At 38.9% G+C, this 26,093-nt stretch overlaps 1 protein-coding gene across 11 annotated transcripts in view; it reads right to left on the bottom strand.

Annotated features, from left to right (window-relative positions):
- LOC120418805 (cell adhesion molecule Dscam2) overlaps positions 1-26,093 on the bottom strand; it is a 167,859-nt gene that overhangs the window by 20,570 nt on the left and 121,196 nt on the right. For all 11 annotated transcript variants that reach the window (XM_039581289.2, XM_039581294.2, XM_039581299.2 and 8 more), the window contains 5 exons: positions 5,764-5,840; positions 2,325-2,514; positions 965-1,582; positions 758-885; positions 379-515 (listed from right to left, as the gene is read on the bottom strand). In XM_039581289.2, the coding sequence (XP_039437223.1) occupies positions 379-515; positions 758-885; positions 965-1,582; positions 2,325-2,514; positions 5,764-5,840 (1,150 nt within the window). The remainder of the gene's footprint in view (positions 1-378; positions 516-757; positions 886-964; positions 1,583-2,324; positions 2,515-5,763; positions 5,841-26,093) is intronic.

The raw sequence follows: 26,093 nt of genomic DNA, 5'->3' as shown, positions 1-26,093 counted from the left end.
TTTGTGTGAGAGTTTGTTGGATCCGAAAGCAATCTAATGGGGTCCGAGTGCCGGATGGTGCGTGTTTGTTAAACGGAGCACAACGAGGAGCAAGCGAAAGATTGATGAGTGAATATTTTATCAGCGTGGAACAAATCTGCCATTGGCAATCTGCCGCTGTTGATCGAATTCAAATAATAAACTTTTGTTGATTGTTTTCAAAATGTTCGAGTTCATGTGCTTTCCGTTGGACGGTGAAGCTGTTATTTGCTCTTGCATAGATTATTTTCTTTTTTGAATTTGTAAGGCAAATGACGACTGCTTTCAGATCCTAGAAATAGTTGGAAATCATACGGTAGGCCACCTCTTCCCAAGGGATCACCACATATGTCTACTTACTTGCCGATGCTGTTCTGGGCCACACAGGTGTACTCGCCACCGTCCTCCTCCTTAACGTTGGAGATATTTACATGGCTGATTACATCGTCGTGTATCGTTACGTACTGACCGACGACGAACCGAGAGTTATCTGGAATCTGGGTCGACGAGAAGAGAAAAAGAAAAGTCGGAAAAAGGACAGCGAAAAATATTTGAGATGAAATAGAGATTGCTTATCGTTGGCCATGCTGTGCTGGGTGGTCCTTTACAGAGGATCTATATAATACACAGATTTGTTGTGCCTCTCGAGATATTGAGCAGTGGGAATAATTTACTTCTCGAGAAAATATGCTCCACGACGACGATGATGGTGGAAAGAGAGACGAGAAAATTATCTTACCGGAAAACCATCCAACTTCCAGGTAAATTGCGGTGGTGGATTACCGGTCCCCACGCACTTGAGCGATACGGTCGGGCCTGGCTGGAGTGTCTGTTCGGAGAACCAATAGATCAGCTCCGGAGTGGCGTCTGTGGATAGGTAAAAAGTACGCTTCCATTAGCATACCGTTGTGGGCTAAATTTAAATGAATTAATTCCAAAAACAAACCTCCAAGTTGGAGCTCGGCCGTGGACTGGATCTGCTCCCACTCGTTCGACACGAAGCACTGGTACATGCCCTGGTCCTCCTTTTGGACGTTCTTGATCACGATCCGGGGTGTGTCGGTGTAGATCTCTATCCGGCTATCCCGGACGATGGGTTTCGCGTTGTGCATCCACAGCACCTCGTGGGCGGGAAAACCCGAGATGATGCACTGGAACTGGGCGTCCTTACTAACATCTACAGTTTGTACTGGGGGCTGCAGGTGAGCTGAAAGAGGTGCCGTCACCGTCAACGTCACCTGGATTGTCTCCTCGCCAGCGGTATTGTTCACCCAGCAGAGGTACTTCCCGCTGTCCTCGAGTCGGGCTTTGGCGATCTTGAGCAGACCGGCCGAGATGATGCTGATGCGTTCGTTCAGCTGCAGTGGGATGATCTGATCTTTGACCTCCTTGAACCACCGGTACGTCGGCACCGGGTGCCCTTGGGCTACACAAGGCAACGTCACTTGTGCGTTCACAACTATGTGTTTCAACGAGTGCTTCTCTACATTAATTCTAGGTTGTACTAGTCCTTTCGGCTCAGTCACTATCACTCTACCTGGATATGTTGAAATTTGTATCTCTCCTGTGAAATGAGAAAGAAAGTAAAAAAACAAATGTTTAAAACATTTTAAAAGGGTATTATTTAGTATTTTTCACCTTTCCTTTTTTGGGGGTTGATTTTAATAACATTTTAACACATTGGAAATCGATACATGAGTCCCTGAGATATCGTCATAATAAAAAAAAAACGCTCTCTTACCGAGATAATTCAGTTGCAGGTTTAATTTTAAAATGATGTTCTCAGTTTTCCTCTTTTTTAAGTTGATGTTAAACATTTGTTTTGAAATTCATTAAAATCAAATTGCAAATTTACCCAATACATATTTTTTTATGTTTAGTGAGTAGAGGTGATTTTCTGGCTGATCAATAGATTTTTTAAATGAAAATCTTATCGGTTAATACCGGCAATCCATCACTGTGTATTACTGTTGTAATACTCCAAACAATTTATTAGCAAGTTTATTGTTCTTAATTTATTTTTTTCATTTATATATAATTTAATGAAACATGGGTTGAAATGGGAAAGCAATTATTGTATATTATGGTCCGTACTTCCTCGGGGCTACCCCCTGAAATCAACGATTGAGCCATCTCAACTTTTCAGCAAAAAATCTTTTAAATATGGTGTCTTCGGAGACCCCGAGAAAACCCGGATGTGGACCACTCTATTGTACATAACACATTTTCTTATCAGGTAATCATCGGTTGCGCATATGTTTAAAATGATAAATAACAAAATTATCTCTGATTGATCGAAAACTCACCTGTTAGTCTATTTACAGTTCTGCACGAGTACGTTTTGTACGCGTCGCTGGGACCGGCGTTGTTGATGTACAGGTCGCCGTTCGAAAGCACGATGTACTTGCCCCCGATGTCGGTGTTCGGGTACAGGTGCACGCCGGAGTCCTGCACCCAGGCCGTGACCTGCACGTAGTCTAGGATGTAGCTGGGCACCTGATGGAAAAGAAAGAACCTAAATAAACTTGGTTGTTGCAAAAATGTAAGCTGCTGATAGTTTCCCAGATTTGCGGTTAGTGAATCAAAAATTCCCCTGACCATCGATTACAGTTCAAGTTGATGGCACGTCGACAAATAGAATCGGAAATGAAACTCTAGAAAGAACGCATGCGAATCACCCTTCTAAATGATTGATGGGAAGTAATTTCATTAGAGGGAAATTGCATTCTGTGATTGAAATTCAACATTTCGATGAAATTGCGGTTACGCTGGACGCTGCTGAGGAATTGATTTTTAATTAAAATCAATGTGGTTTTCACATTCGCTGTACTTCTTTCCCTGTTGGTTACAGCGCAGCATCAGGAAGTGATTTGTGGTCTTTGGGTTAAAGTTCATCGTGTGGCCTGTTAGGTAATATGATTGATTTACAACCATGGGTTTCACTGTTTTTGATAAGGCTGGTACAAATATTTTTAAAATTTTTTGTCACCCCCCCCCCCTTCAAAATTGGCCCGAAAAATCAGGGGGCAAAAAAAATATTTTTACAATAAACTTCAAAATTTCAATGAAAATTCAAGTGCAACCAGCTTAAAACAAATTAAAATACATTTTTCTGCGTTTAAAATCATTTTTAGCATGTTTGGGTTTATTAAAAAATCATAATTTTTTTGAAAATTTTCGATGTAAAATCTTTTTTTTCGATACAATTTTTATTGTTGTCAGATCTAGGATTTTTTGAAAACTAGAGATTGCAAAACAACTGAACTAGTGTAAAATGCATTTTAAAACACTTTTTTCATTTAAATTTGAAGACTATGGCTTGTTATTTAAATTTTTATATTTTTTTATTTTTTTGCCCCCCCCCCCCCCCCCTTGACCTCGGCCAGGGCCGAGGGACAAAAACTTTTTTAAATATTTGCATCGGCCTAATGAAACTGAATGAAAACTCTGGTGAAACGCTGTTATTTTAACGTTACCATATCTGTGACTGAAAAAAAGTATATTTCAAACATTTTTTTACTCATCCAACCTCTAATCAAAGATCAAAACATACAGCAAACCTCCTTTTCTTATTGTCGTTTTTTTCTGAACATAGAACTATTGCTTAAACATACGAAATTTCAAGAAATCGACCCACGATTTGAACGATTCGAATTGAAGAGAATAACTTGGAATGCAATCTTTTTAAACCGCTAATCCTGATGATGGTTTCAATTTTCGAAACCAGCTAAGACGATTCTCAAATTGCAATTTTCGGTTAACCGCATTTCTGCATCAACCCATCGGTAGTGTGTGGAATACACTTGCAATTAACCCTCTACTGCCCAAATTTTTTTTTCGAAAATATTTATTTTTCCCGTGTTCAGGAGGTCATTTTGAGCAACTTTTGTTCTACGAAAAACTTTACTTCTCTTGTTTTATGTTTTTCTTGTTTCATTTTTAGTATTTTAATTTGCATTTATCTTGTTTAGTTTATGTTTGTTTTTGGTAGTATTTGGCCTATTCTATCACCTAATATAATTACATTTTGCCTATTTAATTTTTTCACGTTTTTGCAGTCACTTTTTCAATTTTTTGCATGTTTTTCACATTTTTTGCTATAGAATGGCACCATCATCATTTAAATTGCAAAAAATGTGTAGAGGCATAGTCTGGGACACTACAAAAATTACTGCATACTTCTTTTTACTGAAAATATAGAAAATGTTACTAAAAACACAGCCAAAGTTGACCCCTAAAAAAATGACATTTTTAAAAACATTGGCAAAGTCACATAAAACAAGCTAAACTTGCAACCCTGAATTTTTCTAAAATTTTAAGAGTTCTTCTTTCCAATGCTTTTTAAAGATCAAAAATCGGTTGGAAAATTGATTTTTGGCGATTTTTTAGATCGAAGCCCGTCTAGAGGCAGGGTTAGGTTGTAGAGGGTTAACAACGCGGTTAAAAGTTGAGGCTTTCAGTGAACAATAAATGGTTAACCGCGTACTAATCGAATTTGATAATCCTAGATTGAATATTGCATTTAGTCCTAAGTTTATGCTATTGGAAGGTATTTATGTAAAAGAACTTATGTTACATTCACTCACCATGAATGTATGAAATTGAGTTTTACCATTTTTTATGAAACCGTACTTATTAATAAGTTTAAAGTATAATTTATTGCATCTCACTTCAAGTCAATAACAAAGTGCCATACATGTTCCAAAGAAGCAACTAAATATGCAGCTCTTTGTGAAAACACATGTCGCATTATTCAAATGAAGAGTTCTATTTTATTGCTCACATGTCTCGAGTGTGAGATCAAAGAAATCAGCACGCTATTTAAATCGAGTCTAGGAACAGCGGCAATCCGCCCAGAAGCAACAGGCGAAAGTTAGTCCTCCGGACCAGGGAAAGGGGCTGACAATTGAGTTTCTTACTTTTGTGAGGAAATTTTCTTCGATCAGTCAGTTTGCAAGCATGTGTGGGAAGGTGTGATGTTTTCCATTCCTCCGGTGAAAAGGTAACGACGGTGCTTTTCTTATACGCGTCGGTGTCAGCACGTACGGAAAAGTTATAATTTACATAATGCCATCACGTTCCGTGACGGCACACGCCCTCCCCAGTGGTACCACACACGATAGCAGCAATCCACTCTTACGCCCACACTTCTTCCGTTGATCGAGGTGGCAATTTGTAGAAGATAGGGCAACAATTTATCACACAATTGCAACAATTGTGAAGGAGTTTCGTTGAACTGACAAATTAATTCATTTGTATGAAATCGTTAATTTCGTAAATTTCTATCTAACGATCGATATCAATAAAATATTCCGATATCAGAGGTTGCAGTGAGAGCACATTTTGTAATCTATGTATTTATCTGATTGTTGAGTTTTCCTGCAACGCTTAGATTTTGAAATTTTACGGGTTTGTTTTAAAATTATGAAAATAATAAATCTCGCTTACTTTTTCAAAAAGTCCCATGTACATAGGAAACCCATGGCGCATTGGTTGTTTTGAAAACGTAATCTAGAAAAACTCTTGTTCGGTACATGAAAATAGTTATCTGATTTCCCGTTCCAATCTAAACTACAGAAGGTTTAACCAACGGTGGGTGTGTGAAATGTCAATGTGGTTTACTGGTTTGCTGTTCACTTTCCCAAGAACAACCAGATTCGCAACCCAAAGACATCTATCTAGAAAGTGGAAGGGGCTTCAAATGAGCACACCACGTGGCATGTGGCTTGTGGTTGACACACTTACCTGGCATTTCAGAACCGCCGTGTTGCCCGACATGACGTATTCGTCATGTACTTGTACATTATACTTCTGATTAACGACTGAAATGAGGGAAGAAGATAAAAAACAAGGTTGAGCGTTTTGAGAAAAAGTGTTTGGCTGGAAAAGGACGACGGTTTTTTTTTCTATTCTCACTCGCAAACGTGGTGTCTTATACGTGGATAATGGATCGCCGTTTAAATATGCTCGGAAATGTGCGTCGTCGATGTTGGTGAAATGAGGCCGGAAAGCCATCTGGTGGCGGAGGGAGATATATGAGACAAGCTTTCGCAGGATGATCGTGATGATGACATATATTCATCATATGTGGGAAACGTGACAGAATTAGAGTGACGACCGCAGCTCATAAATTTGCCGTATCGGGATTGCGTGGGTGGGCGGGTTTGTTGGTGGTGATGATGGGAAGTACACAACACAAGTGCGAGGAGGAGATAATGATCCAGAAATGTTGCCACAGGTGAATGTAATGACAGTTTGGAGCGAATTTGTTCCTCGAGTTTGTCGTTTGATTGGGGATGTTTTCTTGGGAATATTACATGCTTAAACAAATGTTCGTCAAACTTGTTTCTTCTTAAATTTTTGCCTTGAATTGAACACTTTTAAAAGATTAATCCAGAAAAGTCCGTAAAATTCTTGCGTTGAAAGTTGCATTTAGCGTGGTTGGGCTTTTTTAATAGCAATTTATGCAACAAGTTGCAAAAAAGAAAATTGTTCTGAGGTTTACCGATTTAGATAATAATGACGAGTGCAACACTGCCGTTTTACGGCGATATGATGTATACGCCATTGAGGTGATTTTGCTGTAGACACGATTTTCTGATTTTGTTCATTTTTTCAATTCTAAATGACTAATTTGAGGTCTGCTCTGTAGAAACTGTTAAAAAGTACAATAAAAATGTGGCCCCTACAAAATTTCTTGTTTTTTCCTATTCTCTACGATTTTAAACCACAAACATCATTTGGCCGAAAAAATAGCAATAAAAAATCACTACTTTTACTGCCCAATGATGTATGTATACATTGCTCGATCAAAGCGATCAAAGCTGGCTTAATTTTTTGTCCCAGCTATTTTGATAGCTGAGTGGATCCCGTAATGCATTGTCCACGTGGATACTTTAAGGGGAAATTTGTATGGAAATTTTGTTACGAGGGGGGGTCTAAAAATCCGATTTTTTGCGTTACGTAATAAAATAACGCTCCCTTAGCGATTGTCTATGCTCCATAAACACATTTTTTGCATGAACAATTGTCAGCAAGGGAGGTGGGTGGGTCTAGAATTTTCAAAAAAGTGTCTACGTGGATGTGGATAAGGTGTCATCCATTAAGTACGTCACATTAAAATCAGCCAAAATTTACTCCACCCCCCTTTGTCACGATTTCCCTTTGCTTTTAACACGCAACGTCACGCTTTCTCAAAACCCCCCTCTTCACTCAGAACGTGACGTACTTTATGGATGATGCCTAATGGACGTCCCCTTAAGAATTAAATCGAAATAATGTAATAAAATATTGCCCAGTCTTGATTTGGTCCCAAAACCTCAAATCAACATTCAAACAGTATTGAATTTGACTTCTATCAATTCTCAATGTATACATACATCATGATGAGTAAAATTGGCGTATACATCATTGTTTGTTTGCTTAATAAAATGGGCCCCAGAGCAGTTTTTTGAAAAATTCTTTCGTCAGGAGGTAGCTTTTAAGATTCTTTATCAGACTGTACAATAAAATTGAAAATGTCCAAAATGGCGTATACATCATATCGCCGTAAAACGGCAGAACAAGTTGCAAACATTTTTTTCAAATCCAAAAAAAAACATCATTTGAATGGAATGTTAAGTCAAACGTTCATTTGCTTAGTCAATCCATCGTTCAAATCATAATATCAGTAATTAGGCCGTTTGGAAAAGTAAGTATTATCATAAAAAAAAACAAAACAATCCACTTTAACGACCCCAAGATCTTTTGTGGGCTCTGTTGCAAGTGTCTGCTCATTTCTAGGCGTCCGAAGGTTATGTGTGGTGAGTCACCCAAAACCTCTTTTACGCAAATGGACCGACGTTTTACTGCCCCATCCGATAGAAGGCCAGGAAGATAAGGCGGGAATCGAACCCGCGCCCATAGCAACTTAGGGATCGGCAGCCGAAGCCGCTAACCACCGCGCCACGAGGCCCTCTCATCATATTCATAATAGAGTAGAAACAAAATATTTTGAATATAAGTGAAATTTAAATGTACAGTAACGTAAATTAATTCTTTTTCCAACGAAGATGTTTCTGAAATAAGGGGTACTCAATATAGACAAGTAGGGCAAATGTCCCTATATTGGACACAAGCGGCGAATTCATTCATTATTTCTTGTTCACTTAAAAACATTCTTAGATTCACTATCAAGATTTTAGCACTTCAGTCTCAATAGAATAATGACATTTGATTAGTTTTCTGCGCAAAACTCAAAACGCGTTTTCATTTTTCGTTTCACAATCACATTTCTGAATTGGCCTCAAATTAGGGACATAAGTAACTGTGCAGTATTGGTCTTGCCATCTTGAGTGCCGCCTTTTGTTACACTTAGAACGTTTTCCAACTTATATCCAGTGTGTAGTAGTACTGTAGTACGTAGAGCACTCTTAAAGAGAAGCGCCAAGGCACTCAAATCACTCAGAGGATCTCAAGGACTCGGGAGCATAGTATATTTTCTCTTCTTAACGAGCAACAAGTATTGAAATCGTAGAATTAAAATAAGCACACATTTGAACAGTTAATTTTCAATTATTCAGCAAATTGGGCATCTGCATAGATCAAGAAGCATTGTAGGTCATAGTGGTGTGTTTGGCGTAAAAGGAAAGCACATTAATAGGATGTTACTTGGCCTACGTAGCATTTCTTGGGTTAGATAGCAATTGATCCTAAGCGGCTTTTGTAAAAAAAAATTATCACAAATTATTTCGATTGTTCATTAAGTGTTCACTTAAAGCTCTCAACTAAAAAACAATGAAAATTCGATATGCTATAAAGCAAAAGGCAAATTAGTGCTGGATGATGCTGTTAGGACCTTTTGTTAATTAGGTAATTCGAAATTTGTTCCAAACAACAGCTTCGATCTTGGGCCTAACGCGATGCCCAGATTTTACCCAGGATTTGGAAGTTTTCCCTGGCTGATGGGAACGAAAGGACGGCAATCGTACCGGTTGTTATTTTGCTTCTCAATTACTAGTGGCCACTAGTTTTACAAGCATTGACTGTATGCCAGCTCCCCGTGCAAAACCTTCATACTTAGAAAACTCGTGAAGTGGAGTCTTGTCGCAAAATGAACGATACACGCTTGAGGAATCGTTGACGGAACATTAAGGTTTAATAGGGTGTCATTAGAAGGTTTTGACGTCGATTCCGTCACTAGTTTTGCACAAGAAAACATCCCATTTTTTGCAAAAAAAAAGTAAAACCCTAGCCAATTTATTGAACTTGGTATGTTTGTTTGGTTTGAAGTGTAAATCGTCTCATACGGTGAAAAATAATTCTGGATTTTTTTTGAAAAGGTTCAATAAACCAAATTTCCAGTTTTTGCTTTTTGGGTGTTTTTAAAACCGCCTTGAGTCAGGGGTATTAAAAAACACCCAAAAAGCAAAAACTGAAAATTTGGTTTATTGGACCTTTTTTTAAAAAAAACTCCAGAATTGGAAAACAGTGCCGTGCAATTGGCATTTTACGATTTTGTTAAACAAAGTCATGCACTTGCCTGAGCCTGCGTGAGCGGATTGCTCGGGAACTCAAAATTTGACAAGTAATGGACGCCTCTCAGTGAGCTACGGCACTTCTCTTTAAGAGTTCTCTAAAGCTCAGTATGATTCCAAGCCAGTCCGTTCGTATTAGATCTCATATTAATGAAAATTGTGAATTATTTTTTTTTGATGAATGCAAGGCAGAATGTCACACAAGTTAATTGCAATGGAGCATTTCCATTCGAGCAGTTTTTGGTTTTTTCTACAATGTATTCCTTATGGGAGAACTGTCATTTATACCACTCGAATCGGGTGCTCCATTGGTAATGTTTTCCATGCCGAAGTAGTTTGATGACGGTAAAAATGTACGAAGCACAGTATTTAATATCTTCACCCTAAAATTTTCAAAGGATCACCCTATGTGACATTCTTCAGCAGATAGAAAGGCCACAATCTTTGATATCATCTTGTCTCCTGCATTGTTAAAGGCTGTCTTTTTTGCCAATCACCTTCGTAACACCGAACAACTCTCCGTTCCCAAAAGATATCCGTTCCCCCCGGCGGTTGACGACGACGGTGGCGTAGCGGGAACAAGGATGTTTATTTTTATAGCTCACCGGTTACATTCACGTCGACGTGAGCATATACCATCATTTGAGCAAGCTCGATTGAGCATAACCTCCTCCCCCACTTTCCTATTCAGTCAAGCTTTAGTGGGAAAAAGTAGCGACGCAGCAAGAGACAGAATAGATAGAGAGAGAGAGAGAGAGAAAGAGGAAAAAAAGCCGGGAAAATCAATTTCACAGACTGTTTGCGAAAGCTCAAGTGTCGTGATTTGTATATTGGCCAATAAAACATGAGACATGGACCATTTGGAAAAAGCGCGCGCGCACACAATATTGGCGCGCACGGTGGCGATGCTCTGGGGACGCCACGCACGACGGTGGTGCACACGTGAGCAGCTTTTGTTTGTCCACCTGGTCGTTCTGGAGAAAGGAAAATTTCATCGCCCCCATTGAGAGGAGGCTCGTAGGCTGTCGTCTCGAAATCATCGACCGTGAATGACAAGAATGGACCACACGAAAAAGGTCGTAGGAATTTTTCTATCATAAGGGTTTTGAACACTATAGTTTGGCAATCGATATTATTTATAATTATAATCTTATATATTGACCGATTGCAAAGCTACACCAAATTTTCATCTTCTATCATGTTATGGTATTGCAAAATTTAATGGAGTTAAAATAGTGTATTGCTGATTCGCCTTTAGACGTGGCAAGTTCCGTCCACTGTTGCATAAGAAACAGGATTATTGACAGAAAAAAGCCCGCCAGTTGTTGGTCCAAGCCGAGCAAACTATTCCAGTACTTTGCTCGAAGCGCTGCGACAAGAACGTCGTTTCCAAGACAATGGCCTCGTCCTAATGAATTAAAAAAAAGTCACACAGCGGCCACAGTTGGAAAGTAGAGAAGAGAACTGAGTGAAGAAAAAAAAACGCCTTCCAATGCCCGGGAGCCCTTGAATGTCAATGAAGAACGAGCTCTGATGTAGCCATAGGGAGAGTTGGAAAAAGTAAGAAAAATAACTAAACAGAAGCCAACAATTGATGAGAAGAGCCAGGGCAATGTCACGGTGGCAGAAGTGACTCGAAACCTGGAGCCATCCGTGAGCTCCTCCCACACCAAGTTGCAACTCATTCGCGATTCTATTCCAATTGCATCTGGTTGTGTGGGTCGAAATAAAGAGAAAATATATAAATAAATTGAAAAATTTCTCCATTTCACTGTGTTCTTGCTCGCTGGTTGTTTTTTTTCAGTATGGGACTGTGTCTGGAACTTTATTGTCCCATGACAATGAGTCTTTCTCAAACCATTAGAAAGGGGCTTTAAAATACGAAAGGAAACTACGTCTAGCCATTCCGAGAGTTGGTCAAATAATGGGCAGAGAAGTAATGGCCTGGATTTGTGTACGTATCATTCGACATGGTCGTACTTTGTCCTAGGGAATTAACCTAATTAATGTTGTTTCAAGATGTTTTAGAACAATACAAGAACAATATAAAAAAAAGTAACGTTATTTTTTTACCTCATCTTTCATTACTGCCGCACATTCATCCGGCTTTCAATGTAAATTTAATTTGAATACTTTATCATTAAACAGTAGGGTGCCCAGAAAAAATGACCCCTGCTCCACAAGCGGAAAACGGTTTATTGGGTTATTTTAAGCATCTGTGTAAATTTTGAGCGAAATTGGATGAGATTAACCCATTGATACCCGAGCCTAAAGTTGGCGAAAACAATGTTTTTCATACAAAAATGACTTTTTTAAATCGCTAATAACTTTTCAGAATCGAGTTTCACAGCTTTGGTATGTTGTACAAAGTTGTAGAGCATTAAATTTTCAAAAAGAATCTCACTTTTGGGAATATTTGGATGGTAATAGCGCACCGTCCAGACCAAACCGTAAGAAACTTGGGTTTTCCATACATTTTTTCGATTTTTCCCATATAAACTTCACCTTCGAGTATCAATGGGTAAATGATTACCGATTTTGCTCATATTTGGCCCAGAGTCCTAAAATAGGTCAAGGAACAATATTCAGCTTGTGGAGCGAGGTTTTGAAAAAAGTGCCATATTCTGGGCACCCTATTAAACAGGGTTGTAGAATTTTATTGATCTTTGAATTATTGGAAAGGTTTTGGAAACAAATACCATGATAAGGTTCCTTTTTTTTTTTAAATACGATTTAAATTTTTTATAGCAAGTACACACATACATTTTCTTAGAATGTGATTCTAAGTAAATATGTATTTATAAAACTTCATCATCCCGGTACGAGGATTGAACTCACGACCTCTGGATTGGAAATCCAGCATGCCGTTAGTCGAAACCAATCCCCTACCGGTCAGTATTCCCAGTGAGCAGATTTACTCTTTGAAGGGATCTGAACATTGCCGAGCCAGACAGGAATCGAACCCATCACCTTCCGCTTGCAAGGCGAAACCCGTAACCCCACGGTTTCGGAAGCTCGGCAATATTGTATACGTGAATGTGAGCCTAGGTGGTCTAAATAAGACATTAATTTTTAAAGTGATGTTATAGCCTTTTATTTGTTAGAAAGCCAAAAAGATGCAGATGTTATGCTACAGACAAAACGAAATTGAAAAGAGAATTTAAAAAATAGTTTCAAACATTTAACATACATTTGTTATCACGAAGAAGGGGAACAGCAGATAATTGCATTGAGCACCTAATGTTATCATATCAGTTTTTTAACGTTAAATACAGATTTAAAAAGGAAAGTATAACACAAATTGAGTAATACATAGCTTAATAAGAAAAGAAAAAGCAATTTTTGATCAAAAGTCAAAGTCACTGTTCTTTTATAACAAACATGACTTACTGTAAAATGATAAATTCAATTACTTTAAACTTATTCCGATATTTCGATATTTTGATACTGAAACGGACTAATTTCCAAAATACTAATCCAAACTAAAAACTAGAGGTAGACAAAAAAGAGCGAACGAACGAATAAAAGTATTACGCAAAAAAACCATAAAAATCATCCCATTCTTAAAAATAGCCATTTTATGAAAAAAATGCTAATAAGCAAAAGAGCCGTTCAAAAATATATGTAATGCAATATAATCCCATTTTTTGTATCTTTTTATGTCTGATTTAGAATGTGATAATATGTTACGTTTTTCTTACACTTGCTAGTGCCTCAGTTAAAGAAATAAAACGAAACTATTGGCACTACGCCCCCCGGGGCATGGCCTTCCTCTAACGTGGGATTTCTGCTCCAGCGCCTCTGACGAGACAGGAGAAACCGGGACCGACGTTTTACTTCACCATCCGATAGAAGCTCAGTGGATAAGGCGGGAATCAAACCCGCGTCTCATAGCATCATCGGGATCGGCAGCCGAAGCCGCTACCCCTGCGCCACGAGACCCACAAAGAAATAATTGTTCCTAAATGGATTATGATGCAACACACAGCTGTAAGGAACTCCAAAACTCTGTTATGCACTTCAAAATAACTCATTGTATCTTGATTATTCACCAATAAAACCGAATTGAATTGAATTGAATAATATGTTACTTTTTCCATTCTTAATCATAGATAGGAACAACGTTTTGTGGAAACATTGGTTCTTGAAGTTCAATTTATGCACTTCAACAATATATTATAAATACATTATTTTTCTACCTTTTTTGATAACCATATAGTTTGAATATATCTGGGTGGCTGCAAACTACAACGCCAGTTTTTATATGGTCCAATGAACAAAAAAATATTTTGCTTTTTGGGTGTTTTTGAATACCCCTGACACAAGGCAGTTTCAAAAACTCCCAGGAAGTAAAATAACAAATTTTGTTTATTGGGCATTATTTATGACAAAAATAAACAAAAATCTCAAGATGTTTTCTTTTGCTTGGTGGTAATTCAAAAAGGAGATTTTAAACCCAATTTATTTAATTACGTGTGCAAATTAGGATGTCTACAAGATTACACCTAAACGGCGTCGCATGATTATGATGCATGGCTGTATGAAAGTATATCAGATTCTGCATGAAATCTGTCCTCATGCATTTTTTTGCGATCCCTATGATAAGGCATTTTTGCCCGTTACCGACAATTATCGACATTACCGACTGCTGTTACCTGGTATTGCAAAAAATAAATATATTAACAGAACGTGGGTTGAACCCCATTTTCTTGATTGTTGATCCGACACACTACCACCGCCATGGATGATTGATGAATGAATATTTTTCCTTTGGGAGTACATATGGTATTGATTTTGGTCTTATGACAAATTGTTGAGTTGTTAAACATTAAGTGTAGTATCCCAAAGAATAATACCGTGAGGTGATTTGTACATTAAAGAGTAACAAACATGAGTATTTTACGGGCATTCTGGTCGGTGAATCGAGACCAAATCCCAAATATGATCTTGATTGGTCGTAACAGAAGCTCTGCCCTTTGGACACTTATGTGATTAATTTCAACGTCAGTGGCAAGTAAACCAGATCCTTGCGGGGAATTTTGATAAATATAACATTGAAGTTGGGCATTCTTGAGCTCTTCACAGACCTACTCAAATAAGAAATGTAATTTTAATAAAACGCTTTTCATTGAAACATACTGCAACTCGGTAATTTTTCATGCAACACATGATGTGTCTTCTAAATGGACACAAACGTACTGCGGATTCATTCCTCGAAAAAGCAAAAAAAAAAAAAAAAACTTTAAATTCCATCTGCACTCTGCCTCTGACAGGGCTTTCGGAGACCGTCCAGAAAGAAGTGCTAGGCCTAACCATTTTTTTGTCTTTAATTTGATCGTTTTTCAGGCTGGCTGTCCTCTGCCCGGGGACCGAACCGGACTCGTCCTCGTAACGTAACTACATCTAGTCACTGGCAGCACTTTGCATGGCCACCATATTGTATCCTGCAGTATGCTAATGGCCTCTTTCACTTCACAGTTAGTGACGGTCGTTTGCCGCTTGTATCGTCGTCGTTGATGTCGGTACAGTCGTTTTGGCGCTGGGAAAAAATGTTTGAAAAAACTGACAGTTTTGTAACTCACTAATGTGCTCTGCACACAAGTAAGAGCTTTTAACTTTTCTGCACTAAACAGTACATGTTTGTAAATTGTTTTATTTTAACATTGTGGGCGCAGATAAAGATGCCTAACGTGTTTGAAGGATGGAGCATCACAGTTGGGAAAGTTTGTGATTCGTAGCATGAACATTTAATTAATTTACAGTTTCTGAGTATATACTTTCATTGTCGTTGTGCTAGATTTTGTTTAGATTAGCATTAAAAAATAACTTACGTTGACAATAAACATTCTTAGCGTTCTTTAGAAGACGAGCTAAACTTAAAACAATTGTGTAAGGTTACATTATCAATTATTTATCTTTTTTGATTGTAAATACATTTTTAAAAGCTTCCCTTTGGTTGATTTTATGTTTCGCCCTTTAAAGTGGTATAAATATGACTTTTCTCGAACATCTTAACACATGAAAAAATAATGGGAGACTGTGTCGAATTATTGAGTAATGATGTAATCCTTTACTCATTTCCTATCGATGTCTGCTGTATGATTTTGATGGCTCAACTTATTAACATAGAAGTGAGGTAAAGTTTAGATTTAACCCACATGAACAAACACATAAAAAACTATTTTTTCACTGTGCAATGGGATGATAGCTCAAAAGGGGTACAACATTCTTACGAGCTTCATCGCCACGAACAGCGGAATATTCTCCCCAAGCTGATGGCAAGTTGGTGGCAAATTTATGACCTCTGCGCGTTCATAAATTCACCCTCAACATTTCGCCACGAGAGGACGACCCTAGTGTTCTACCAGTCCTCTGATGCCTCACCATCCATGGTTTATATTACTGCCAGAAAAAGGACACGAAAGCCATTTCGAAGCCATGACCTTCGGTGCTGCTTCCTAAATTGATAATAGATCAAGTGGGGAGGTAATACGTTGGACTTAAGGGAAAAATTACATTACATTTTTAAAACTCCAACCATTATTGAAAGCCGCTTTGTGACATGAAAATCAAACTAAATCCTAAAAGAAATTTAATGCCAATAACTGGTAACATAATATTTGACTGCTTAATTATGCCAGATAGTATGTACTTTTCATCCGTGCTATTTTGACGTTCGGCAATCTCTCGGAGGAATAATTAATTTAAAAATATTTCAAATTAATTACTTGACACTGAAGATTTATAGCAGAACACGGACGTTTTAATTGCCTTAATTCAATATTCCTGGAAATGAATGCCGTGCAGTAGAACACGGTTGATTGAACCGTGGCGGTATCTAATTAGAATAAAGAGCCTTTTTAGGGGATGGGTAGGTTTTCTCAAAAGTGGTACTGGCATAACTTCTGCTAATGAGGTGAAGTATTATGATTTCATTTCATATTTAAAAAGTTGTTCATGTCAAACTTATTGAAAAGGTAATTACAATAATGACCAATCATTAAACACTTTAGAGCGATTTAAATTTTATCATCCATCATTGAGTATTTAATTTGATCTAATTGATTCAAATTATCATACATTTTTTTTAATGATTCCGTGGGTTTCGTGTACTGTTTTGTTTTTTAAGTCACGAGTTTTTTTACAAACATAAAGACAAGCATGCGAATAATTGCCTCAAAACGCATGTGCGCCAAGATAGCACGACAACGACGAATTAAAACTTCTTCCATTATGGCGAATCATGTAAGCTAAGAGCAAGATTGTCCGTCAGACGCTAACGCAGCCGCAGAACTTTGCGCCAGTTCGATTTTCCATGATCTGTCAGTGGATCAATCTACAGGGGTTGCTTTGTTCAATGGTCAATGTCAGGCAGGCTTGTTCTCAATTTAGTCTGAGTTTGTCATAACAATTTCCCTTTAGGATGGGATAATGGGATATTTTCTCATACTCAACTTCTACATATTCAATAAATAGTTAAATCTACGAGAAACCCCCTGTTGGTCGTCTTGCAGGGTTACCAAAACCGTCTGTTTTCCGACCTGAAGAAAATTCTTTCGGACGCCGGAATAAAGCCGCGGGAGATAAAAGTGCTCTCGTGCAAGTCAACAGTGACAGGTATGCAAACCCTGGTACCTGTTGTACTTCGACCGCGGTAGCCAGAAATTCGGCCACGGGTTGCGTAGCTGCAACCTTAAGCCCCGCTGCGTGAAGTGCGGTGGACCACACCTCTCTGAGGCGCGGCAAGGTGGACTTGGGGGACAAGGCAAAGCAAACCAAAGCGCGCATCAAGTGCGCCAACTGTGGAGGTAACCATACCAGCAACTACCGTGGATGCCAAGGGCAATTCAGTGAGCAAAAGAGTTCCTCAATTTTGCCCAGAGTAACGAGAGTTTCTCAATGTTCCTCCGAGTTACTCCGGTTGATTTTCACCGTTCCCACCTACATAGTTGAACCTTGTGTTTGGAAAAAATAACAAGAAGCCGTTGCTAGGGCTGTTGTTTGTTTTGGAAACTGACTTTTCGAAAAAATCTTCCCGTATTCCATACAATTTAAAAGCCATAATTGGCCGGAAAAGGGCTTTTTCACGTTCTTTGTGGAGACAGGCCATAAGTGGACGGCCAGGGGTAATCGGTTTACCGTTGCACCAAGGAATTTTGCAGAAACCAGATGGCAGAAGCGTGCAAAGGTCAAGTCCTTCCGTTCGTAACCTGTCCGCTTTTGACCTGTTTAATCTGTTCCTGATGCCGCTGCCCAACCAGATCCCGATCCCAAAAAAGGTGTTATGTCTATGAGCGGAAGGAGGAACAGAAACTACAATCGTGTGCCCGGCAATTCAGGCTTCCGGAATGACCAGGCCACCGTCCAGAGACTCCCAGCTCCTCCTCGTTTCTTCATAAAGGCGGTTCAAAGTCAAACCTAGACATGAAATCAAGATTTTCCAGGCTACCAAAGGGCAGCCACACCAACAGCATTTTCTAAAATTGTGAAGTTGTTAAATACATTTTATAAAATCCTTCATTTTGTAGTTTATTTTTAAGTTGAATCTGGATTGGTAATAATAAAGCACTATATTTTCGTTTCAATTGTTATAGCAGGAGGTCTTTTGGGGGCAACGCCAAGATCTCCTCATGCAGCGTTGATTCTGGAAAAATGTAGAGGTCCACCGGGGAAGAGATGGAACCACCGACAGTGTCGGTGATGGAACTCAGCCCTTGGGTGGTGATTACTGAGCTCGATTATGGGTAGAAACCTATCGCTTTTTAATGTCGCTGTTGGGCGTGAGTTGTTACGGGGAAGAATCGGTGGATTTAGTTCAGCAACTAATATAGATGTTCCATCAACTCTTGCACGACATCTGGTGCAGTGCTACTTCGCTCTAGAGAGAACCAGGTTGCAACTCCTCCAGCTCAGTAGGGGCCGCGTTTTCCAGTGAGGAACCAATAAGTTGCAGAACTACATTTACCGATTACTCCTCATTACAACTCGGACCTCACAGCGGCTCCCAGAAGAGAGGAAATAGCTTCCCACAACCGATCTATCTCCAAACGAATTGCCAAAATTTTCTGCTGACAGCCTGTCATTAAATTTTCTTTTATTGTTTGCAAACATTTCCTGACAGTGACTTTTCAAAAATCAAGGTACGGTATTAAGGTGGGAATGCAAATTTTTCTGGAGTAAGCTGAGGAAGCTGAGAAACTCGGAGTTACTCCCAGAGTTTCTCACTGAAATGCCCTTGGTGGATGCAGCGCACGGAAAACCTACCTCGAGGAGCAGGAAAAAAGGAAGAAGAATGCAGCAGCGTCCCACCCTCCTTAGCGAAGTACGGTACCTAGCGACAATGTGGCCCAGCAAGAAGTCACCGGGGAAGATTTCTCTACCCTGCCGGAGTTCTTTGCTCTCGCGGGGGAGATAATGACGCGGTTCCGGACCTGCGTAACAAGGCGGAGCAATTCCTGGCCCATGGGGAGCTGGTGATCAAGCACATCTATAATTGATTTAAATTTTTCTGTGATCTAGTTGTAAGCTGTCTCTATTCCTATCATTAGCAATTGTGTTAGTTTTTTGGAAACTTTTTCTTACTCTTGTTTTTGCATTTATTAACAGTAACAATTGCTCTAAACCGAATTATGACGTAACACACAGCTGAAATGAACACAAAAACTCTGTTAGGTTCATAATATTTACAAATTTTAATTTGATTATTCACAAATAAAACCGAATTGAAATTGAAAAAAAAATATTTGAAAGAATGGGAAGTAGTTCTAAATGCTTCTAATTCAACGCATTATTTACATTTGTTTCAATTTAGTTTTTAAAAATTGATTATTTTGATAAGGTAGTTTGGCTTGTTTCATTTAGTTTTGTCAATGTTTGAAAAATATCAGTTTTTTTATGCGTAAACAAACATCAGCATTAATTAAAGTCAAATTACTTTTGTAGTATTTTAGGCTTAGGCTCAACCACAGCCTGGTGCACCGAAATTTTCGTTTCAAAAAATTTTGTATCTCTTAAATTACGAGTTGTCCAAAATAATTTTGCTGAACACAGGATAAAAAAACAAAAATTGGGTGACTTAGTCAAATTCTTGTCCATATGAATAAAGTTCTATTGTTACCACCACTACACTGCCTAATGCGAAAAATTTTAGCCCACATAATTTAGTATACCATGTATCTTTTCGTTCAGGCCCAGCTTCTTCTAGAAGAATGATGAAAAAGTTTTTAACTCTAAAAAGTGAGAAATATAAGAAAACTCACTTTGGCAAATTTATCACTCAACTTTTCTTTCGTAAAATGTGTGCTTCGCATGACTTTGATACATGAATAACCTTTCTAAGGGCGAACTTTATCTCACTCAGCTTAGTTTTATGTTTTTACTTTTTGAGACTATGCTTAAGCACGGCGTTGCGTGTTTCATCTTTTAGCCTGATAGGTAAATTGCGTAACTTTGCTGTTAGCGCTACACGTGGCTCTACTTGAAAAATGGTGTTTTTCACAAAATGTGTTTTATTCTGCGTCTATTTCACGAAAATTTAAACAAAAAACACATTTTTGTTGCACAAGTAATGCAACCTTATGAAATAGGGATTTCACCGCGGTAAAGCGAAGCAAACCATTAACATCAAGATACGATTGAAGTGTTAAAATGAACTCTTTTTGTGCAGGTCCTTTACCCTTGGCTTATGCCCCCCGAGCGCGCCAAGGTTGTGCACCAACTTCCCACGGAACGGAACCGGGAGCCTTTTTATCAATGCCGGAAATCAGTAAACGCCGGGATGGAAATGAGTTTTCTTTGTTTTCTTCCGTCTCCTCGTGGCTGAAAAGGATGCCACCGGGTAGAGTAAGGTTTGAACTTTGCGTGGGAAAGGAAGGGGGGGGGGATTGTCCTTAGCACACAACAATAAAAACTAATTTTATTCAGCGTTGAGATCACGGAGCAAGTTGGATTGATTAATATTTAACGAAGAGATGTTTTTCTTTCAATTTATAAAAAAATGAACTATGTTCAATTTGTTTTCGTATAGCATGTTTTTTTCGTGCAGGAAACGTAGAAAAAATCAATTATTTTGCAAATGTTTTGAAGAAATTGCAGTTGGTTGAACCGTTTTCATCCAATTTGACTCATGATTGGGAAAAATCAATTTTCCTCCTTCATGAATATTACACGTATGCCCTCAGATAATGCTGATCCCACGTACGGCAATACTCGTTTTCCCCATTTGTAACCGGAAATATGAACAAATAGATCGTACGACGCCAATACACCTTAGTAAGAACCCCCATCAACTACGACGACGACGATGAATCTCCCTGAAGATACCAACCGGAATGACCGGAGCAATTCTTTTCCGAAAGAATTTAGACTATCTCGAGCTGGCGCCGAACGAAGGGAGAAGAAAAAACCTCGTCGGCATCCTTCTTTCCGGTTTCTCATCTTGTGCCCGATAATGGAGAAAATCATCCATCTCGACTCGATGTTTTCTATTAATCTTCGGCAAAATTGGAATGACGATGATGAAGGAATTTATTCATTCTCCAACCCCGTTCCTCAACCCACCGGGAGCAACAAGAAAATAAGCAATAGACAAAATGAGCTGGGGTGAAAAAGGTCATGTCGCGACATTTTTGTTCACGCTCTGGCGATCCTTTTCATATCGTGGAACTCGATAGCGCCACTATCTATCTATGCAAGCAAGCAAGGAAGCATTGTGTGCTTGAAGAATGGCACTACTAACTGCTTTGCATTAAGTTTGGGTTTGGGAATCAAGGCGAATCAAATACAAGGTCAGTCAAGCATTCGTCTGTAAATGGTAAGCCAACGGAGAGGGTCCTCCTTAGACAAGGCGAAGTGGATTGTCAGGCCGTCGCTGTCGTGCTAACTTGTCATACGTGCATTTTGAGCCAAATTGAGTTGAGACCGCCATTTTGTGCAGCTCACAATGACTCATCTTTTGACCACAAAGATCCCAAAAAATCGATTTCAATAGAGGAGAAAAACAACTCGCGACAAAATTTTGAGGCTAGGAATTTTGACAGGTAGGATTTTCATAAAGTATTCGCCTCCTTTTCTCTCCCACAGAAAACTGGGGACAATGCAGCTGTCAAACTAGGCCAAAATGTTAAAGTCACTCACAAAATTCCTAGCCTCAAAATTTATTTTGTCGCGAGTTGCTTTCCTCCTCTATCCTGAGATATTACAAAAAATCGAAAAATTCCGTGTTTTTTATCACCTTTCATATGAAAAAGTTTTCAGCTTGTCGTGCTATCTTGACACAGCCTGAAAATTGACAAAAGTGCGACAATTGGTCATAGGGATTTCAGGTCAGAACGCGTTTGACACAGGAACGAGCTCGTCTACCGTAAACATGTTCAGTTATAACTCGGGACTCTAGCAACCAAAATTAACCAAACTTCAGGACAATGCACATAATGGTCAACCAAACAAAACGTGTTTGTTATTGTTTACAATCGGTGCTCTAGTTCTTGTTTATTCAAGGTCAAACATTAAAACGCGTTTCTCTCGGAACATCAAAAAGCGACATACGACAAGTTAGCACGACGGCGTCGATACAATGATGAATACACAAAAAATAAAGGCTGTAGGGAAAATCTCGTTTTAGTTGTCTACTGTTTGGCAGGCATTTTGGCATAATAATGATGACAACAAATTTACGTTTTGGTTGCATGATGGAGTAATTCCATGCATTTTTTTTACAATTTTCCATGTATTCTAAAAAAAGGAACTCTGAAATAGATTTATGATTGACAAAAATACGTATTTTTCTACATAAGGTTGTTTCAAATATTTTTGGCATCCTCACCTTGCAGGGCAAAGGCCATAAATCACTTGAAACTGAATAAGATCTACTATACCCACTTTCACGTATACATATCTGCGCATTGATACGTGTTTGGTGGGATGTTTATCAAAATGATCGACTAAAGTCCGATAGATTGTAAAAAGGGTGGTTTTGGTATGAAAACCGTAACTGTAATGTAACCGTAACCGTTTTTATCGTAGAAGGGTATTTGAAATACCTTTTAAATGAATCCATAAGAAGAAGCATACACAATCTGGGATAAATATTGATCATATATAAACTCATCTACCGTAATCTGGGGTGAATCGGGACTACAGTCTGAATAGGGACAGCAGTTTTTAGAGCACTTAAAGCTTTTAAATTTAAAAATTGATGTACACATTTTGTTGGCCTGAGTCTGTTCTAACCGAAACCATCATGAAAAATCAAAATATTGTGCTCCAACATGGTTAAAACTGCTGTCCCAATTCGCCCCATTTGTCCCAATTGACCCCAGTTTACGGTACTCATCATACATTTTAACACTCAAACGCTCGGGTAGACATTTAACCCCTATTTTTTGCTTACGTGTACTTTGTACACACTTTGTAAGGGCAATTGTTAGAATGGCCAAAGCACGCGACTTCCCAAAAAATAAAATCTTTTAACTTTTGATAGAATTAATCAACTTGAATGCTTTGGATTTCTGAAGATCCAGATTTGTCTATTTGTTAAACTGCCACAAGGGGAAAAATATGGTCTAATTTAGCGGAGATATTCCGGATTCCTTCGGGGTACCTCGGGTTTTTGGTCAATACAACAAAAAAAAAATCCACAGAACAATGCCGGAAATGATACACCAATTGAAAGCATCATCCTATCAAAATAATTGACATGGTAAAATCTTACGGGGCACCGGAGCCGGTTCCGGTTCGACATCTGATCTTTCCGTTTCTGTTTCCGGTTGAATTACTTGTTTTGACTCTGTCTTTGTATTTGAGCATCAGCATAAGGGGTGAGATATGGGCAATTTTTAAACAATTGTTAATAAAGGTAGAGTTCATCAAATTCTAACAAATTTTGGGAACCTTTTGGTAAACTAGTTGAGAGAAATCCTACGTGAAAAGTTTTTCGATATCATTAAAGTTGTTTTGTTATTGAGAAATTACGAGAGGTTTTATCTTTTGTTGAATAGCGAGGAAAATTTTAAAATCTTGAGAATCTTCATCCTTTATATTTGTGGGTGTGTTAGGTTTTGATGGAGACGCATGGCTGCTTTAAATTAATAGAAGGTTGATGTTATTGATTTTGATACTCATACAATTTTTAACTCAATTTAATTGCAAAAAATGATCTAAAACTGTATCTTTTTGATTTTTTTGCCGAGCCACGTAGCCCAGTGGTAACAATTCCGCCTCATAATTGCTAGATCGGGGTTCAAATCTCGGCTCGGACCAACACAACTGGTGATCTTATCCCTTCTAGAATCGATTGCTTAGTAAAGGGGAGGGTGTGTATCGTCACAAACTGGACCTTATCACGACACCTCAGGGAGGTGACCTATGGAGTGTTAACATTACCCGAACATGTTAGGGTAATGTTGAGAATGAAATTCCCACTGAATCCGCTTTGTAAATGCCGGCCCCGATACTTTTCAAGGGTTTTCCCCCACTTGGCTCCGACAGCTCCGAGAGAGTAGGCGTGTGTGACGTGCGCGCTAAAGGCATCGTGCCTCGAGTTGTTTGACGGATGGAGGTGGAAGAGACCTCCGAGACGAATGATTTCCAACTCATCCCCGGAAATCGGAAGCGGAAGAAGACCCCTGAGATCACCGGAGCTGTCGTCGGAAAAGGAAAAGTGGAGCAGAATGTGCTCGATAACAACAAGTTCAGCTCGCTAGCGGAAAACGAAAACAACAACAATGCCAGCCCAGCAGGAGGAGGAGACGCCCCGGCGGTTTCACCACCCGGCCAGCAACCACCTTTGGTGGTGTAGAGCACCACGGATTTTTACAAGCTCGTGGCAATAGTGGAAGGTTGTAAATTTGGTTTCAACTCGATTTACAAACTAACCCGATTTGGAACCAAGGTGACCTGCTTCTCTGTCAAAGATTTTGACAAGTTGCAGGAGCTTCTCCAGAGGAAGAAAGTGGAATTTTACACCCACGGCCGAAGAAGCGAACGAGTTCACCGGGTCGTTGTTCGTGGTTTATGTAGAGGAGTGCTCGACACCTTTGTTAATCATCACCTTGAACCGAGAGGGTTGAACTTACAAAAGTGGTGAGGAAACGGGAATCAGCGTGTAGCAGGGGAAGAGGACGGAAGGTAGTTCGCGGAAGGAGAGAATTGGCGTGATTCAGGAGCAGTTCCGAAAAGGAACCTTCTACATCTGGCGACGAGGACAACAGGATGGAGTGAAAGTGAAAAAGTCAAGCGGAATTAGTGGACGGATTTGCAGTGAATGGAACCGACGGATTCTAGTTTTGCTGTTTTGTGAATTTCGGTGCCCCATCGGGGCGTAGCGCTGCCATGTTTTTCCATTGTGTTCTACGATTAGCAGGCGTAGAAAACTGTTATACATGCTTGGAATTTGACGTTGGATTATTTTTCGAATTCTGAGGAATTTGACGTGGGATTACATTACATTTTTTTTAAAGGTTGATTATGTTCAATTAAGGAATTTCAGAGGACTACAGAATTTTTACAACTTTGAGAATTTGGCGCATTTACTGAGGAATTTGCTTGATACTCTGAGGAGAGGTTGTATGTTCAAAACAAATAAAGGTTTGTTGTTACGGAACTCTGAGGAGTTTTCGCATTTTCTATGCACTATGATAAATACTCTGAGGAGTGATTTTTCGTTCAAGACAAATTGAGATTTGTTGTTACGGAACTCTGAGGAGTTTTCGCATTTTCTAAGGATTTGATCAATACTCTGAGGAGTATTTGTGCGTTCAAGACAAATTGAGATTTGTTGTTATGGAACTCTGAGGAGTTTTACGCATTTTCTAGGGATTTTGAGTAATACTCTGAGGAGTATTTTTTCGTTCAAGACAAATTGAGATTTGTTGTTGGAACTCTGAGGAGTTTTACGCATTTTCTAAGGATTTTGATTTATACTCTGAGGAGTATTTGTACGTTCAAGACTAATCGAGATTTGGTATGAAACTCTGAGGAGATAATTTTCTGAGGAAATTGTTGAATACTCTGAGAAGAAGTTTAACGTTCAAAACAAGTTGAGGTTTTCTTCTACGAAAGTCTGAGAAGTTAGCACATATTCTGAGGAGTTTACTAATCGATATTTTTGGTTGAAGATACTTAAGTGTTTAGTTCAGGTTGACTGTTCTCATTTCTCCACGCTGTTCTGGAGCGAGCAGCATTTGTGAGGAAAGCTAAAAAATGGGAAAGCTGTAAGTCGGATATATACATTTGTTTCGTGACACCCAATGAGACTATCAATGAAGGAAAGCAATATTCTTGCATTTCGGTAGCAAACAGCTGCAGAGGGTTTCACGATTTTCCCTGTTCACTTTGCAACACAGATTCTGCATTTGAGCGAGTTCGACTGAAATGAAATAGCGATAAATAAATATACTACTTTTGTCTTGGTGATCAAATAGCAGAAAATAGCGGCAGTTTTTGAAAAGTTTAAGTCAGGTGTGCGAGTCAGATAAGCAAGTTTTTGTCGTGAAAGAGGTCGGAGAGCACAGTGAATTATGAATGGGCAGATAAAAAAAACTTGGGAGGAGGTCCGACATA

This window comes from Culex pipiens, chromosome 3, assembly GCF_016801865.2.
Source record: "Culex pipiens pallens isolate TS chromosome 3, TS_CPP_V2, whole genome shotgun sequence".
Classification (NCBI taxonomy): Eukaryota; Metazoa; Arthropoda; class Insecta; order Diptera; family Culicidae; genus Culex; species Culex pipiens.
Note: the sequence above shows the minus strand (reverse complement) of the source record. Positions and strands in the feature narration are given on the sequence as shown.